Source organism: Dothidotthia symphoricarpi, assembly GCF_010015815.1.
Source record: "Dothidotthia symphoricarpi CBS 119687 unplaced genomic scaffold P153scaffold_19, whole genome shotgun sequence".
NCBI lineage: Eukaryota > Fungi > Ascomycota > Dothideomycetes > Pleosporales > Dothidotthiaceae > Dothidotthia > Dothidotthia symphoricarpi.
Window position 1 is genome coordinate 552,143 of NW_022985026.1, and position 15,933 is coordinate 568,075.

General features: G+C 49.7%; 6 protein-coding genes across 6 annotated transcripts; 3 read left to right on the forward strand and 3 right to left on the reverse strand.

Moving 5' to 3' along the window:
• Positions 1 to 631: 631 nt before the first annotated feature.
• On the forward strand, positions 632 to 2,304 carry P153DRAFT_323980 (uncharacterized protein). Its single transcript, XM_033665225.1, has 3 exons — positions 632 to 1,256; positions 1,311 to 1,707; positions 1,757 to 2,304. Exons 1-3 carry the CDS (start codon positions 1,039 to 1,041, stop codon positions 2,240 to 2,242), a joined length of 1,101 nt encoding a protein of 366 aa, XP_033520175.1. The 5' UTR covers positions 632 to 1,038; the 3' UTR covers positions 2,243 to 2,304.
• Positions 2,305 to 5,010: 2,706 nt separating this feature from the next.
• P153DRAFT_369781 (uncharacterized protein) lies at positions 5,011 to 8,600 on the forward strand. Its single transcript, XM_033668857.1, has one exon. The coding sequence runs from the start codon at positions 5,425 to 5,427 to the stop codon at positions 8,218 to 8,220; it is 2,796 nt and encodes a 931-aa protein (XP_033520176.1). The 5' UTR covers positions 5,011 to 5,424; the 3' UTR covers positions 8,221 to 8,600.
• On the reverse strand, positions 8,396 to 9,681 carry P153DRAFT_93787 (uncharacterized protein). The gene is made up of 2 exons (XM_033673503.1): positions 9,625 to 9,681; positions 8,396 to 9,570 (listed from the first exon to the last, which is right to left on the reverse strand). Exon 2 carries the CDS (start codon positions 9,219 to 9,221, stop codon positions 8,571 to 8,573), a length of 651 nt encoding a protein of 216 aa, XP_033520177.1. The 5' UTR covers positions 9,222 to 9,570; positions 9,625 to 9,681; the 3' UTR covers positions 8,396 to 8,570.
• A 322-nt stretch (positions 9,682 to 10,003) lies between these two features.
• P153DRAFT_369782 (uncharacterized protein) lies at positions 10,004 to 11,724 on the forward strand. Its single transcript, XM_033668858.1, has one exon. It carries the CDS (start codon positions 10,261 to 10,263, stop codon positions 11,320 to 11,322), a length of 1,062 nt encoding a protein of 353 aa, XP_033520178.1. The 5' UTR covers positions 10,004 to 10,260; the 3' UTR covers positions 11,323 to 11,724.
• A 787-nt stretch (positions 11,725 to 12,511) lies between these two features.
• On the reverse strand, positions 12,512 to 13,068 carry P153DRAFT_389241 (uncharacterized protein; the record flags this gene model as incomplete). The annotated part of the gene is made up of 2 exons (XM_033670826.1): positions 12,512 to 12,771; positions 12,825 to 13,068. The coding sequence occupies 2 exons, from the start codon at positions 13,066 to 13,068 to the stop codon at positions 12,512 to 12,514; spliced, it is 504 nt and encodes a 167-aa protein (XP_033520179.1).
• A 347-nt stretch (positions 13,069 to 13,415) lies between these two features.
• Positions 13,416 to 14,789, reverse strand: P153DRAFT_93813 (glycoside hydrolase family 28 protein). Its single transcript, XM_033673504.1, has one exon. It carries the CDS (start codon positions 14,566 to 14,568, stop codon positions 13,474 to 13,476), a length of 1,095 nt encoding a protein of 364 aa, XP_033520180.1. The 5' UTR covers positions 14,569 to 14,789; the 3' UTR covers positions 13,416 to 13,473.
• Positions 14,790 to 15,933: the final 1,144 nt, after the last annotated feature.

A 15,933-nucleotide genomic window follows, 5' to 3' on the forward strand; every position in this document is an offset into this window, starting at 1 on the left:
AAGGTGGTCTTTCTCGAGCATGAGTTCTGAGGGCCAGGATGTAGCAATACGCTCCATCGTGTAGGCGATCATCATCCCTGCGAATTTCGACGGTTGTTCGAATCTTGCGTCCACCAGTCATGCCACGGGATCCCCTGGCACCAGCAATTCGGAGTCGAGCGCCACGTTGCCGCTAGCCGAAGTGTCGGAAGCCGCTTTCCTCCAATCTGGACGGAGTATTGCTAGCTATGCAACACACGGCTCAAGAACGCCACGATGGAAAACTTCGATTCAGGAGCTAGATGCATGTCATCTAGAGCCGACGCTACAAGATGAACTCGGACGTTGAGCGCCACTTGCATACCCGATGATGATGTGAACGCTGATCGTGCATTGCCAGGAGCTTGTGCTTTGTTCAAATAAAGTCGCTCTGAATCATGCTGGAAAGTGATCGACATGGAGACGGGGGATTCGAGGGTCCACGGTATCGCGCAATATCATGATTTTCCTGCGCGTCACCGCATCCGCTGGCACGTGGCGCACGGACACCACGCCGAACTCTCTCCGAGGGCCGAAGGGGGGTGGAGAGAGGAGGGAGGGGAAGTGGAAGATGGAAGATGTCCCTCGCCGAATTGTGCCAAACATTACTATAGCAATGAATTGGCCTTCCTCAAGCGAAAAGAGGTACATGGTGATATAGCAGCCCCCCGCGGGCTGTCACCTCAGCTTGGATTAGCTTGTCATCCGTCTTCCGTCTGCTGCCGCGAAATCTCACGAGGTAGGGCGTGTTGAAACTTAGGGCACCTTAACCATAACAAGCGTGGGCTTAATCCCGACGACTAGCATGTAGCGTCCCATGAAACTGGTGCTATAGCTGCACGGAGCCGTCCAATGTCACTGTTGCTCCCAACTTGAGTCAGTTGCATATAGCCTCGACTGGAAGTTCCGCATGGGGACGGGCAGATCCCCTTCTTTAGCTGCAGCAGAAATATAAGGCAAGGTTCGGCCCTTTACCTCCTGTCGAACTCCTGCTCGCGAACGACAGTGCACATACCTATTATGTCGGCAACACTTCAGGACTTCCAACTCGCGGCCGCTGCCGCTGGGTTCACGATCGGGTTTGGGTTTCTTACCGTCTGGGAAGCATGGAAGCAGACACGGCGCAACCGTAATCCATTAAGATCTGTCTACATTTACATGCTCTGGGGAGAAATCGCGGCAAACGTCATCATTGGTATCATCGGCTGGCTGTTTCTCAATGGTAGACTGGGTCCTACGTGAGTAATTTGTCTCTTCGCACGCTATGAACTTGGTTTAACGGATTCATGCAGTGTTCCGGTGTTGTTCTTCATTCTCTTGCTATGGGTATTCGAAATACAGCTCCTCATGCAAATTATCATCAATCGAATCGCTCTCATCGCCGAGCACCGAAGCACTGTCTCGCGTCTCAAGTGGGGTACAGTGGTCCTCATCACTACTATCAACATTGCTGTTTTCTGTATTTGGATTCCTGCACACACAGTTCCACCCATCAGCAACACTTTCGTTCTCATCAACAACGTCTGGGATAAGATCTCCAAAGTTTTAATTCTCATTGTCGATGCTGGCCTCAACTGGTACTTCCTGCATACTGTCAAGATCAGACTACTACAGCAAAACGGCTTGACGAAATATCAACCTCTCATTAGCTTCAATGCAAAGCTGATGATTGTCTCCATTGGCATGGACGTAAGTTGACAATCTGACCTGTTATCTTGCAGTTCATTAACACTCTCAGGCTCTGCTCATTGGCCTCATGTTCCTCAGAAACCCAGTCGTATACATTCAATTCCACCCCGTCGTGTATATGGTCAAACTCAATATCGAAATGTCCATGGCCTCCCTCATCGTCCGCCTCGCGCAAGGAAAGACCGAAAATGATATGGACCCCGAGGCGTTCCACAGTTCCAGCGGCCCCGCAACGTCGCATGCCGACAAGCTCTCAAGAAAAGGCCGCCCTAAAGCAGAACAGTTGCAATCCTTCAAACTGACATCAAAAGGCTTGAAGAGCAATAATGCGCATAGCCGAAACGACAGCGACGAGGGCCGTGGTGAAATTCACTGCCGAACGGATCTGAACGTTGTCTCTGAGCGAATCGATATGGCCAAGGTTGATACGGAGGCTAGCAGCTCGAGAAGCTCACGCGAGACACCACGCTCGATGTTTGGGGACGAGACGCCGTTGCACAAATACAATGCAACAATACACGCAAGAGAGTTATAGTCATTTCATTTGTTAACATGTATATAGTGAGTGAGTTTACACTCTTAATGATATAATACTTCAAATTCCTCTTGCCATGTGAGGCTACAATGCGAGCAAAAGGTTAAACGCGCTGACCTAACTTTCAAACTTACCAGTGCGTCTGTGGATCTTTGAATTGTACGCCTCCCTTCTATCATACACGACCTCATGTTTGCCCCTAATCTTTGTCAATTCAACCCTGTATTAATGGCGCATGCAGAGATAACAGGATCAACAACGTCCGGGTTGTCAGTCATGTTGCATTGATTACACGAGACATGCAGGGAAATCCAGGATGTCTGCGGAGTTGACTTAACGCAAAACCTGTTTGATCGATCCCAGGTTGATGGAGCTTACGTAACTGCGAAGAAAGTCTTCACAGTATTCAGCTTTGTCCATGATAATGTAAGCGAACACATGCGTCGCCATCAGCCGAGGTGAGCATCCAGTTTCTGGAGGTCTCCGTCATTGTCTCCACCCTTCAGGGGCTTCTTCTTTCAGGTCCCCGTTTCGCCTAATCCTCATCATTACTTGATGCCTATTACACGTCTCCTAGTTTGGGCGATCCAGCCGAGAACCCGGATCTGACTCGCTTCACGACCTTATCTCCCATAGCCGACTCCCCATAGAAATTGCAGTTGCTACGTCCATCAAACAAGTCGCGCTGCATTTTGCATATGGACTGCTGGAGACTGTTGCAACATGCAGGCAGTTCAACGAATACACACTTATTAAGACGATTTCCACAAGGCAGCCATGATCTATAGTCTTCGGAGGTAGACTTCCTAGCTACATAATCCGTAACACGCCTATGCCAGGGAAATTGTACATCAATCGTCGTATATCAATTGTCGTACATCAATTGTCTGAGGGGTGGATAATTTCGATCCTGAGACGCGGATGTACACTGTTCCTTTTGATTGCGTCCACTAGATTGGTTTCCCAGCATAGTCCTGTCGAGGGCGTGAACATGTAGTGGATTTTGCAGTTGCATCCGAAGTCCCCACTCTGAGGTGCAACGATGTCCAGATCGTCCACGTTTAGCTGCATGAATGCCATCCGTACGCACACGCCCTCGGCTGTGGAGGCGAACGGGACAGGTTCCCATTGCAACGGTCCATGTTCTAGCCATAGCGTGCGCGCGTCTTCAGATGAGCTTGCTGGGAGTGGCGTCGGTCTAGGTTCCTGTGCGCATGGCAGTCGCTCAGGCGAAGGCGCAAGCCACATAAGTCTATGAGCTAACTCGATCGAGGCTAAAATCACCTAGCTCATTATCTTCTAGGTCGAGATGTGGTATATGTGGATCGTCTTCTACCTTATTGGTTCTCGTAGCGAGTGAGTAATGCGCCATCGATTTTGTCATTTGTAATGTTCACACATTGGTGCAGTTTGACCTGTGATGTGATTGCGTACTTTAACCGTGCACTGTAAGTACTAGCTAACATTACAGCGTTATCCCTCCAGGCGATCGCATAATATACCCACTCCAGTAATATTCCCGCTTTTCCTAGGAAAAGTGGGATAGTTCATATGCCGTTTTCGGAAGTGTTGAACTATAAACATCACTCCTTGTAACGCTGTTTGATCGATTTGGCTACTATTTTTCGTGCCTGAGCACCAGTAGTGGATCATATGGTATGAACACGATTTCTAAGCATGGCTAGTTTGAGCGTACCGATTTACGATAGAAGCTGGTCTGGCGACCGTCTCAACAGACATGAGGGCGATCTGAATGTTGTAATGTCGTATCCGCTGATGAGTCCATTGTTTGGTATTGCGGGCATTTAAAGCAAGCCTTGATAAAAAAATGTTACTAGACCCCTCAAAGGTCACAATCAACTCGACACAAAATATTATTAGTTCTCTGCAACCTGTAGAGGCTACTTACTCCGCTGCCCAGACCGTTAATATATTAGGAGACCCCAGATCAAGAGACTCGCTAGTATCCATGTATGTCCTAGACACTAAATCGATGGTGGCAAAATACAATGTTCGTGAACTCGACGTGTCGGCTACAAGATAGAAATAGTGTTTACAACACACCCTTCCACGAGTCAGAATATGCCTACTTTGACGCAACTCACGACTCTGTTGAGAACGTTAAGCTCATCGAATTTTAACACCACACTTCGACCTTCAGCGCTATCGGATCGGTGTCAGCAAGGTCGAAGGAGAGCGCGTACGCCCACCAAAAGATTCGAGTATGTCCATATGTGCCCCGCAGCTTTCCCATGCGTCAAAGCCTTACATAATACTGTGCATAGTATTTGTAGAGCGACACTTAGCCCGGCACAGAGAGGCATAGACGAAGCGAGAAGAGCCATGTATGGTCGAGAAAACGATACAAGACAAGATTCGGTATGACAATATGAAAAGCTTGCGATGATATCGAGTGAGCTGTGGATGCAGGTTTCATGATATGCTCGTAGATTAAGACAGGAGGAGGTAGTCGACTGGTCGACGTGGAGTGTAGAGGGTCGAAACAAGTGTGTTGATGTATGGGGGAGTGCTTAGGTACTCGTCAAGGGCGGGTGGTGATGAGGGAAAATCCAGCTTTGCACGACTGTTCGTTTGAAGTCTTGACTCTATTGTATGTCTTCCCATGGTCACAGATTGGGGAAATGGAAAGACGCTAATGTCTTTCGAAGCATATGAAACATGCCAAGAGAGGCTAGTCTCTGACTAGATGACTAAGTCGTATAAGCTACGTGTTTCGTGATGGGGCTCTCTGTTCCAAACCGAACGTGGCAAGATACATCGATGAACACACTTCTCTTTTCCCCGCTTCTACAAAGCCTATCTTATAGTCCTTTTGCCACTAACCCTTACAAAGTTGAGGGCACAGTTGTCACAACATGGTGTTCGGCCGACGCTGCCCCGAAAGAAGATTGCCCAGCAACGGAAAAACTCCTTGATTTAGATCAACACCGTTCCATTCCCCGCAAATTCTCCACTTCTGGAGGGCTTGGTATCACGTTCTTGGGATGCATTCTTGCGTTATACGGAAATTTGATGTCGAAATACGCCCTTTCCTTGACGCAATGAGATGGGAGCCGGACAGGCGGATTCTGGACGCAGGTACAAATTGGAAGACTTCAGGCCTGCGGGAGAGCAAGTCAAGCCTGAACTTTGGCTGACCCCTTCCGCTCTTTTCTGCCAATATGTTGAAGACTGCTATCAGTCTGTTAGGTTTACTCGGCTCTGCTGCTGCGCAGAGCGACTCCGTCAAGGTCAAATGGCTTGAAGGAACACCTGAATATCTTAGTGGGGTGACTTTCGGTCTTCCATGGGCCCGTGGACAACATCTCGCCAATGCCACTACCTTCACGGCTTCCGGCGACGCGCAACTCCAATCATGGGTCACTGCGTACTGGCCTGACGGCTCGCTCAAGTGGACTGGACATGCCATCGCGGCGACCGACTTACCCGCCGACGAGTACACTATCACTGCTTCTGGACCTGGGAATTCGACATCGTCACGCCTGAGACGGCAGAGTGGCAGCATCCAGGTCAGCGACTCTGGTGATGTGATCGTGGTCGATACTGGCAAGGTCACTGCTAGCTTTCCTAAATCAGGGAGTGTCCTGGTATCCTCTATAGAGACAGGTGGAAAGACGGTTGGGAAGAATGGCCGTTTAGTCTTGAGGTCTCAAAATGGTACTCCGGACGACGACGAAAACGGCATACCATCTGGCATCGACTACTTCAGCTTCTCCAGCAAGATTGACAATGTCACAGTGTCTGAAGACAACACCGCGCGTGCACTCGTCACCGTAAAAGGAGTGCATTCAGCTGACGGAGATGGTGCACATGATGATTGGCTTCCCTTTGTGGTTCGTTTCTACCTATACGCGAACTCTGAAGCAATTCGCATCATTCATACGATCATCTACGATGGAGATATGAAAACAGACTTCATATCTGGTCTCGGCGTTCGTTTCGACGTCCCACTTGCTGGGGAGGAACAATACAACCGTCACGTGCGCATTGCTGGCGTGGACGGCGGACTGCTACACGAGGCTGTGCAGAGTATTACGGGACTTCGACGAGACCCTGGTACAGCTGTTAAGCAAGCCCAATTCAATGGTTCCGCGACTCCAAACGAAACTACATGGGACACGCGAGTGACGACTCGCACTCAATGGATTCCCACTTGGAGTGACTATCAACTTACTCAATTATCTCCTGACGGCTTCAATCTCCGAAAACGTACCAAAGCTGGTCAGAGTTGGATCAAGATTCCTGGAGGCACGCGTTCAGGTGGCTTGGCTTACTTAGGAGGAGCTACTGTTGGTGGGATGGCACTTGGCCTGCGCGATTTCTGGAAGAAGTATCCTACCAGCCTGGACATATCCAATGCTGCGACCGATGAAGGGTCTATCACTTTGTGGCTCTACAGCCCCCAGGCTGGACCCCTAGACGTTCGTCCATATCACGATGGACTCGGTCAGGACACATATGCGAAGCAACTAGACGCTCTCGAGATTACTTACGAAGATTGGGAGAGTGGATACGATACGCCATATGGCGTTGGTCGCACGAATGAGCTCTACCTGTATGCATTTGCTAGCACGCCTCCCGCAGAAACCCTCGCAACTCTCACCAACAACACCAACAACCCGCCAGTCCTCATTCCAGAGCCTGAGTATATCCGCGACACCAAAGCCATCGGATCATACTGGGATGTTCCTGGTTCTCCCACTAACTCGGTCCAATCGCAGACCATCGAATCACATATGGAATTTCTGATCGAATTCTATACGAAGCAGGTCGAGCAACGCCGATGGTACGGCTTCTGGGACCATGGCGACATCATGCACACTTACGATGATGACCGACACCAATGGCGATACGATATCGGCGGTTACGCCTGGGACAACTCTGAGCTTTCTCCCGATCTCTTTTTCTGGGGCCACTTCCTCCGCACTGGCAGTGCAGACGCGTATCATCTCGCTCACGATCAGTCGCGACATGGTAGTGAGGTCGATTCGTACCATCTGGGCAATTTCACGGGACTTGGTACGCGACATGGTGTTCAGCATTGGTCTGACAGTGCTAAACAAGCTCGTATCTCAACGCCGGTCTACAGGAAGACGCATTTCTACATCTCTGGTGGCGACGAGCGAATAGGGGATATTATCCACGACACGCTTCAGGTTGACAAGGCTTGGGTGATTGTCGACGCCCGCCGTAAGGTCCGGGCTGCTGATGTCGCGTACACTCCTGATCCCGAGGCCCTTTACCTAAACTTTGGCACCGACTGGGCTGGTCTTGCACAAGCTTACCTCATCGAGTGGGAGCGTCGCGGTCCCCGGTGGGAGGAGGCTCGCGAAAAGCTCATTCAGGCATTGGTCACGTACCCCAAGCTGAAGAACGGCTTCGTTACCGGCGAAGCGCTGTACAACTCGCTGACTGGAGCATGGTCACCACCGCCTACCGACCCAAACAATAATGGGAACATCACTGTCTCGCATCTTTCAGGTGTCTTCGGCGTCCTGGAGACCATCGATCAGCTACTTGAGCATTTTGGTTCTTCCGCACCCAACACCACCCAGCCTTTCCTTGATGCGTTCCTGGATTACTGCTACTACTATGGCGCACCAGCCGCTGAGCAAGCTGCACGCTACGGCAACAGCTTCGGCACTCTTAACCTCAAACAGGGCCACTCGCGATTCACGGCTTACGTTGCCAACAGGCGAAACAACGCGACACTTGTGCCGCGAGTATGGAGTGAGTATTTGGGTGATGGAAGCAAGGACGGCCTCTCGCCGAACGCGACTTGGACTACCGTAAGAATCGGCGGGAGCGACGTGCTCATTCCTGTCGATGAGGCTACGTGGGTTAGTACAAATGCGGCGGCGTTGTATGGTGTAGCTGGTATCGAGAATCTGGCGCTCGTTGGGGCACCGGGTGTATCGGCTATCGGTGGAAATGGAACGGCGAAGAGGCACATTTGAGTGCCGCCCATTACGCTCAGTGCTGCGATATTTAAGTTGAAGAGGATATGCATAATGTGTAAGCTGTATTGTGGGTCGATGAATATTCAAGACGTCACATCCGAATATGCGGACGAACGCTTTCGCATATGTTGGCTTATGGTCTATGTTTGTTCTGGCCAACTTGTCCGAGTAATCTCTCTCGTCCTCGTACTTCGTCTTGTCAATTCCAAAGCCATATAGTCCAGGAACAACAGCAATACTCTGGTGCTCTCCATGCCATACCATTTGCCAGTCTTCCATATTTCTCAATACAATATGTCCACTACAGTCTGCTCAAAGATGTGTGGTCTTATTTCGTTCTCGAGTTTTTACACAGACACCGTCCCAGTTTCCATCTCCCCTATTGACTTCATCGTTCTCTTTCCCTCCTTCTTTTGCCTTCTCTCCTCTAGCTTCGCTTTCACAGCACCCCTGACACCCGAACAACACATTGCCGACGCAAATATTGCACTTCCCCCCCATAACAACGCGTTGGCAAGGTTGCACCAAACAGCCCTCCTCATACGTCCCATATTCACACCTTGATAGCGTTCATCAACCCCAGTTGCCAGATACGCTTCGTAAAATACGCCGAAGAGAGCAATCCAAAAGATCGTCAGTACCCACTCGACCATCCAAGAGAAGCGATAGTATCGGACTGTCAGACCATAGATGATCAGGGTGATGAGCGTGCTACCGAATACGACTTGGGCGAATACGAAGCTTGACGTAGACGAGACGCTACCGTGTGCAAGCTCGATGGCATAAGAGATTCCAGACGCGAATGCGAAAATAAGTTGAAGAAGTCGAACGCTGAGTTGAAACAGTGAGACGAGAGGATTGTCAAGCTTTTGGTTGACGGTAGACTTGAAGGAGCTGGGCTTTATGAAATGCTGTTTAACGTAGGGTGGAGGTGGCATGACAGGCGGAGTGTGACGAGATGCAGTTGGTCCAGTATCGGTAAAGGTCGTTTTGCCCATTGTTGTTGCCGTTTCGAAATTTTGCTATTGAATGAGTGGTGAGAAAGTCGTTCGATGTAGGTCTGAAGGCGACGGCGGTGTGAAGGTCGTTTATGTATTTGCCCAGACATGAATGCCAAAACCGCCGAGGCCGAACATGTCCAGAAATAGTACCTACGCTATTCACAGTATCCAATGTGAGCTCATCAATACTGAAGAAGGTGGACTACCAAGTTTGGAAAGAGGATACTGGATACGAGAAGAGAGAGAATACGAGACGAAAGAGGATATGGAAAAAAGGGTGACACGTGACCTTATCAGTCAGCTTGTCTGGAGAAAACCCAAGGGAGATTGTCATCTTCGTATTTCCCTGTAACAGGAATATCAGAGCCGAAACATTACTCAAATTTTGACATGAGATTACCGTTACGACCGTTCACGGAAGTTATGTTTATCTACCATAACCTGATTCAGCCCTATACTACGTGAACTTAACTATGACTCGTGCACTCGAAAATGACACATACTTACCAGCGTGTTCCTCGTTGTTACGGTGTGAGCTTCCGAGCGACGATGTATGAGGACAAGAACGACGCTAGTTCCTAGCAAAACTAAGGTTGTCAACGCGCGTCCATCTCTCCTCCCATTTTGGACGCGACGGCTTGTACCACGCACGCGCTGCATCAACGCTTCCCTCGGCACGCTTGTTAACTTCATTGACGCCATGCAGCACAACTCGCCGCTATCTGAGACCTTGCCAGTTTCTCGAGGGTCGATTACAGCCTCGCCTTCCGCCAATGAACATGATCGCCATATCGGCACTACTGCTGGAAGGATAACGCGAAAATCGCACCGCAAATCGCGTGCAGGCTGCAAGAATTGCAAGACCCGTCGGATCAAGGTGTGTAGCCACGACATGCCATTCCGATTAAGTCGAGTTTCGGTTCTTAGCAACCAGCGCATCTCAAAGCATGCTCATATGCAAGACTCTTCAAGACGTTGGAGACTACAGAAACTCTCTTGCTGGTACTTTTTGACTACCTTGTTTTCGGTGAAATAGATGAAGCAGACGGATTGTGACCTGGAACTAAACTTTGAACAGTGCGATGAGACGAAGCCTCAGTGCGCGAATTGTAAACGGCGGGGGGTTCACTGCGATCTTACTTTGCGAACCACGGCCACATCTCCTCATCCAGAACGCGATGACAAAACCAGCGCTGTAGACTTGCCGATGTCTGAGATCGAGCTGACTTACCACTGGACTACCTCAACATGCCACTCTATCTCAGCTTGGTCTGAAGGTGCGACAACTTGGCAGGCGCTCATGGCCGATATGGGGTTTGATCATCCATATGTAATGCATCTACTGTTCGCGCTTACAGCTCTCCACCTCGCATTCTGCCGTCCATCTCGGAAAGAATTATACACTACAACTGCGGACTATCACTACGAACGTGCGTTGGCATTGGTTACGCCAGAGATAGCAAGCATCAATGCAAGCAACTGCGATGCCGTCCTAATATCGGTTCAGACAATCTGCTTCATCAGCTGGGCTCGTGGGCCTCAACCCGGAGAGTATCTCGCATTTGGCCAAAATGGTCGATCTGATTGGCTTGTAATGTTTCGCGGCATTAGAACTACACTTGAGAGTCTTGGAAGAGATCAATTCGTTAGGAGCCATGTTCCAGCGTTACGATATAAAGGCCGCCCCCTGTCAGTACAGGATGCGCCAGCGGCATATGAGAAGCAACTCGACGAACTCCATGGTCACATATCAGCTATTTCGAAAGACACTCCTGAGAGCGAAGACAACATTAGTGCTGTTGAAATCCTTCGCTCATGTTATGAAAATCGCTATCAAGGCATAGATGGAGAGTACCACATTGCATTTGCATGGCTTTTTCGTATGAAGGACGACTTTCTGGATCGACTTCAGCAACGTGATCCGACTCCTCTTCTCATCTACGCGCACTTTGTCGTGTTGATGCACGATATGGAGCGTTTCTGGTACATGAAGGGCTGGACACATCATGTCATGGGTGGAATATTTGAAGCCCTTGCCGTGGAGCATAGAATGTGGATCAGGTGGCCGATGGCAATGATTGGGTGGATCGCCCCCTGATATGGACCTTGACAGCATATGTTCATTGAAGAAGCAAATACTCGTGATTACCAGTTTGGTGAATCCCCACTCTGTGAAGCTTACGCCTGCCGGTTCTTGGTCACGCTTGGAGTTTTCGATAGGCCATGTTGAAGTTGTACTCGTGTCATCTGTGAGTTGGACATCTAAATTTGCATCAGCAGTGAAAATGGATGACGTTTACCAAGTTGATGAGTGGACGGTACGAAGTTGCAGGCTGTGGCGCGTTATATTCGTTTTAGCATAGTATGGACTCCATACGGTGGCCGGAACAATCAAATTTCAACAACGCAAAGGTAAAGTAACCAGTCCCAAGCTATGTAGAAGTAGCAGTAGGGGTTCAGCGCAAGACTCGAGGCAGGGTGCTGAGTGAAGGTGGGCATGTTTGGAAGTAGGCTGAGAACAGCGTTTGCCGTCACATGCTAGTTTACAAAAGCCAATTGTAGCGTGCCATTACAGAGTAACATAGTGCTTGTAAAGCTTTTATTGTTGAGGGTTTAAACTAGAAGTACACGTTCTTTACATCTAATGGGTTTAACCAACCACTTCACTGAATGCTCTTCGGCAATTCCCCAGATCTCTGTGAGGCCTTGGTGAATATCAAACTCCTCAGTGAGCTTCTTGGTTTGATCGAAATCAACCCAATGTTCAGCTAGCTCAATGAATTTGGCATTCACAAACAGGTCCAGGTTGCTTAGGGTGCTGTCACCCTTTCTAGATTTCGTCGACATCCTCTGTCCGGATCGGGTGCTTGGAGTCGTGTGCGTTGACGAAGCTAATGACTTTCGCAAAACCGCTGCGTGACCCCTTGAACGATTGTAAACATAAATGATGGTATCTTTGTTATCCTGACCATCAGGTTGGATCTATAACTAATACACCATATCTGCGACTCTTCTCGCAAAATTTCACACCCCTAGGACTAGAACTTCGCCCTCTCTGCAATAAGATGCATTCCCAGCAGGGAAAGCCTCCAAGGAGTATATATGCTTCGGTGTGGTTGTAAACGGCAGCGGGTGATTGTTAACCGGACGGAGGTGAACCAACACAATGCCCTGACACATACGTAGAAGCTAGAGTATCACTAACAAGTACTTACGCGGTTAGCTATGCAACTGGGTACGTGAAAGGCAAAACTCTTACCACTTTTTGCAGAAGCGAGGTCAACAAGTTATGAATTGTTATGATCCGGCGCCCCGATCACATATGTGGGATGCCCCATGTCGTCGGCCGAAAGCATCAGTCGAGGATCAAGAGTAGCATTACATTTCTCGTTGTTGAGTGAGGACACGTATGGAGTCGACGGCAAGGTATGATAACCAGAGGATGGGCTTTGAGCTGGTGTGATGTGGTCGAGTGATAACCTGTTCTGAGGTCGTGTCCCATAAGTGCTTAATTTCGGTAGTGCTGGACGATGATGGCAGTGCACAACTTTATGAACCAAGTTAGCTGACTTGTGCTGTTCATCCCACGGAGTCACTTACCAGAAGCGTCCCTAAGCGCACTACCAAAGCTGTGCCGCAAGCCATATAGTGCACGATCCAACACTTGCTTGTTGATTTGGTGATCCAAGCGAGCAAGCGAAAAAATAAACGCTAAACTGTCATTCTTCACAATCGGCGCCTTGTCGAAAGCTTCTTCGAGGGCCTTCATAAGCGTATGTTCGTCGATGCCCAGATCTGTAGCGAAGGAGGTGAGTGCTAGTTTGCTTTCGAAAGTCCCTGACATGACGACCTAGTTGAAGAAGACCGTCGTGTGAGTCATGCTGTAGTGTAGTGACACGAGCTTTCTTTGTTGGTTGAACGCTTGGCATCTTCTATGTTGATGACGTAGCAAGTGAAGGTAAATCTGTGAGCGTTGAGTCACTGTATACACCACATCAATGAAACGAAATTGAAGCAAAGCACGGACATATTCACAGGCAAAGATGGAAGATTGAAAGACGAATATTTATAGAAGAAGCCAAAAACACTACGATCCAAAAGTATAAACAAAACAACAAGCTGTCCAGAGCATGAACCAATTATGTACAACCCACTCTCAACACATACTGTGTACACTGCCTAGGACTTTCGAAGCTCATTTACAGAAACCTTGAAATATTCCAAGCTAGCCACACCCATCAGGGCAAGCTTAGCAAGAAGCACCACCGCTGGGGATGTTGGCGCAGGTGGAGCTCTTCTTGCCGCCGGTAAGGGCGTTACCGGACCAGGTCCAGTTGGAGCAAGCACCCTTTCCGCACAGAATGTAGACGTCAGTACCGCTGGAGGCGATGCTACCCTTGACGTTCTTGACGGTAAGGCCGGTGATGGGCACACCGGTGGTGGGGGATCCAGTGGGGCTGCCGTTCTCGTAATCCTGCTCGATGACAATGCCGTACTTGCTGATGTTGCTAAGGGTGATACCGCTGTATGTCACACCGGAAACCGAGCCAGTAGCGCCGTAGACGGTCTTGATGCGGACACCGTTGTCGGAGTTCTTGATGGTGGAGTCAGAGATAGTGACGTCCTTGACGACGTTGTCGGAGCGGCCGCCGACTGAACCGATGCTGAGACCGTGACCGCCGGAGCAGGTACCCTTGGTGAAGACGATGTTGGTACCGCTGTTGATAGCGAGGCAGTCATCCTGGTTCTTCACGTTCGCGCCGGTGATGGTGATGCCAGTGGAGCTACCGACATCGAAAGCATCGGTGTTGTGGCCACCGTTGGTGACGTCTCCGGCTGAGTTGTCAATGGTGATGCCACTCAGGGTAAGGTCGGTCGAGGAGTTAATGCTGAAGCCCTGAACAGGGGTGTTCTTGACGTTCAGGTTGCTGATCGAAGACTGCTTCATGGAGTGGGCGTAGAAGAACTTGGGCTTGGTCTTTCCACCGTTGGAACCCTTGCCGTCCCACCACTTAGCACCGTTGGCGTCGATGACATGGCCGGAGGCACCCTGAACGGTGATCTTGGTACCAGAGACCGAGATCAAGGGGCCCTCCCACTCCTTGTAGCCGAAGGAGGTAGTGCCAGAGAAGATGACAGTCGTTCCGCTGGTGAGCTTGGTAAGATCAAGAGTCGTTCCGGCTGGGACAGCGATGTTGCTGAGGGTGATGGTGCTGCAAGCAGCCTTGCCCTTGATGGCAGCGGCGGCGGTCGTGAAGGTGCAGCTGCTCGCACGAGCATCCAGGCTGGTGGGAACAGCAGACACGAGCGCACCGGCGCTGAGGATAAGGGATGCGAGATACATATTTGGTTTGGTGTTGAAAGAGTGTGGGTATGGACAAGAATTGAAGAAGTGAAGAAAAGAGTGAATGAATGAATGTAGTTGATGGCTTGATGAATATTATGAGATGGAGGAGCAAGAGGTCTTTATAGATCATCCCCCCGATGTCATGGGCCTGTCAAATCCCAGCTCAAACAGTGTTCTAGAGGGAATAGTGTGGATCTCATCGTTAAGCTTGTCGTTCTGGGCAAGGCTTGTGTGCACGTTAGATTGAAGGCGGCGCGGAAATTGAACTGTCCGAGCGCGGGTGGCTGTTCGGCGGGCGTGTTTGACAGATCAGCCACCAATTATCCGAGAAGTGGAGACGCCGTTCCTACGAGTGGTGTTGATACGCATAATGGGGATTCTATATCTTGACAGCGGGTTTGCACTCACCTGGTAGAGCACTAAACAGCCAAACGGATGCTTCAATTCACACAGACGCTCGGTCCGACAGTCAAGCTTTTGTCCAAGAAATAAGAAATTTCTTGTCTTACCTCAGAGCAAGGCTTGTTAATCTGCGCGAGTAAGTGTGAAACGAAACGAGCAGGGAGCCCCAGGTCCTGGTGTGTTGCACCACTTAGTGGCCCACGGCTTCCAGAAGCCGATCCCAAGTCCATGGATTGTATGATATTTTCCGATTGATGGAATTGCTGTGCCTGGATGCGCATGGCCTGTTGGTGATGCCATGTAGGAGAAGTGTGATGCAGTTGACGTTTAATCTACTCCAGATTGGGGATAGCTTGCCCGGCAAGCGGCTCAAGCAAAGCTAGTTGACCCACATCGCCTTGTCACAATGCATCAGGCAAAACAACCTCCCCCAAACTTGAAAGGATGCGTCTCGGAGTAATAAATTCGGCGATGAGCCCCGCCCCTAAAGTAAATGTCCTTGGTCGGCTATCTACAGAGGCCAGAACAATATGAGAATACGGGAATATGTCCGGGTGCTACAAAATCATATATCTTGATTGGCTGAATAACCGATCGACAATGGTTGATTGGCCGAATGGCTGACCGACTGTATTGCTTTGTTCCCACTTTGATCTGGGCCACAGCCTTTGTAACATGTCCACAGCTACGATCTCACAGCGTTTTATGTCTGTGCGTCCACATGGCTACAAACCGTACCACTTTCATCTACCGGTATCTCGGGCCCATAACACGATATGTCTACAGTATGTAATCAGGATGTTTCAGATCTCACATGTAGTAGAAATATCGCGCTCTGTCTTACATCGTTGTAACTTGCCATCCAACTGATACTCATCTAACGCACGGGCAGCGGAATTATTGGCCCCAGTAAAATTAGTTGAGGGCCCCTGTATGATAACATAGACATCGTCAACATGT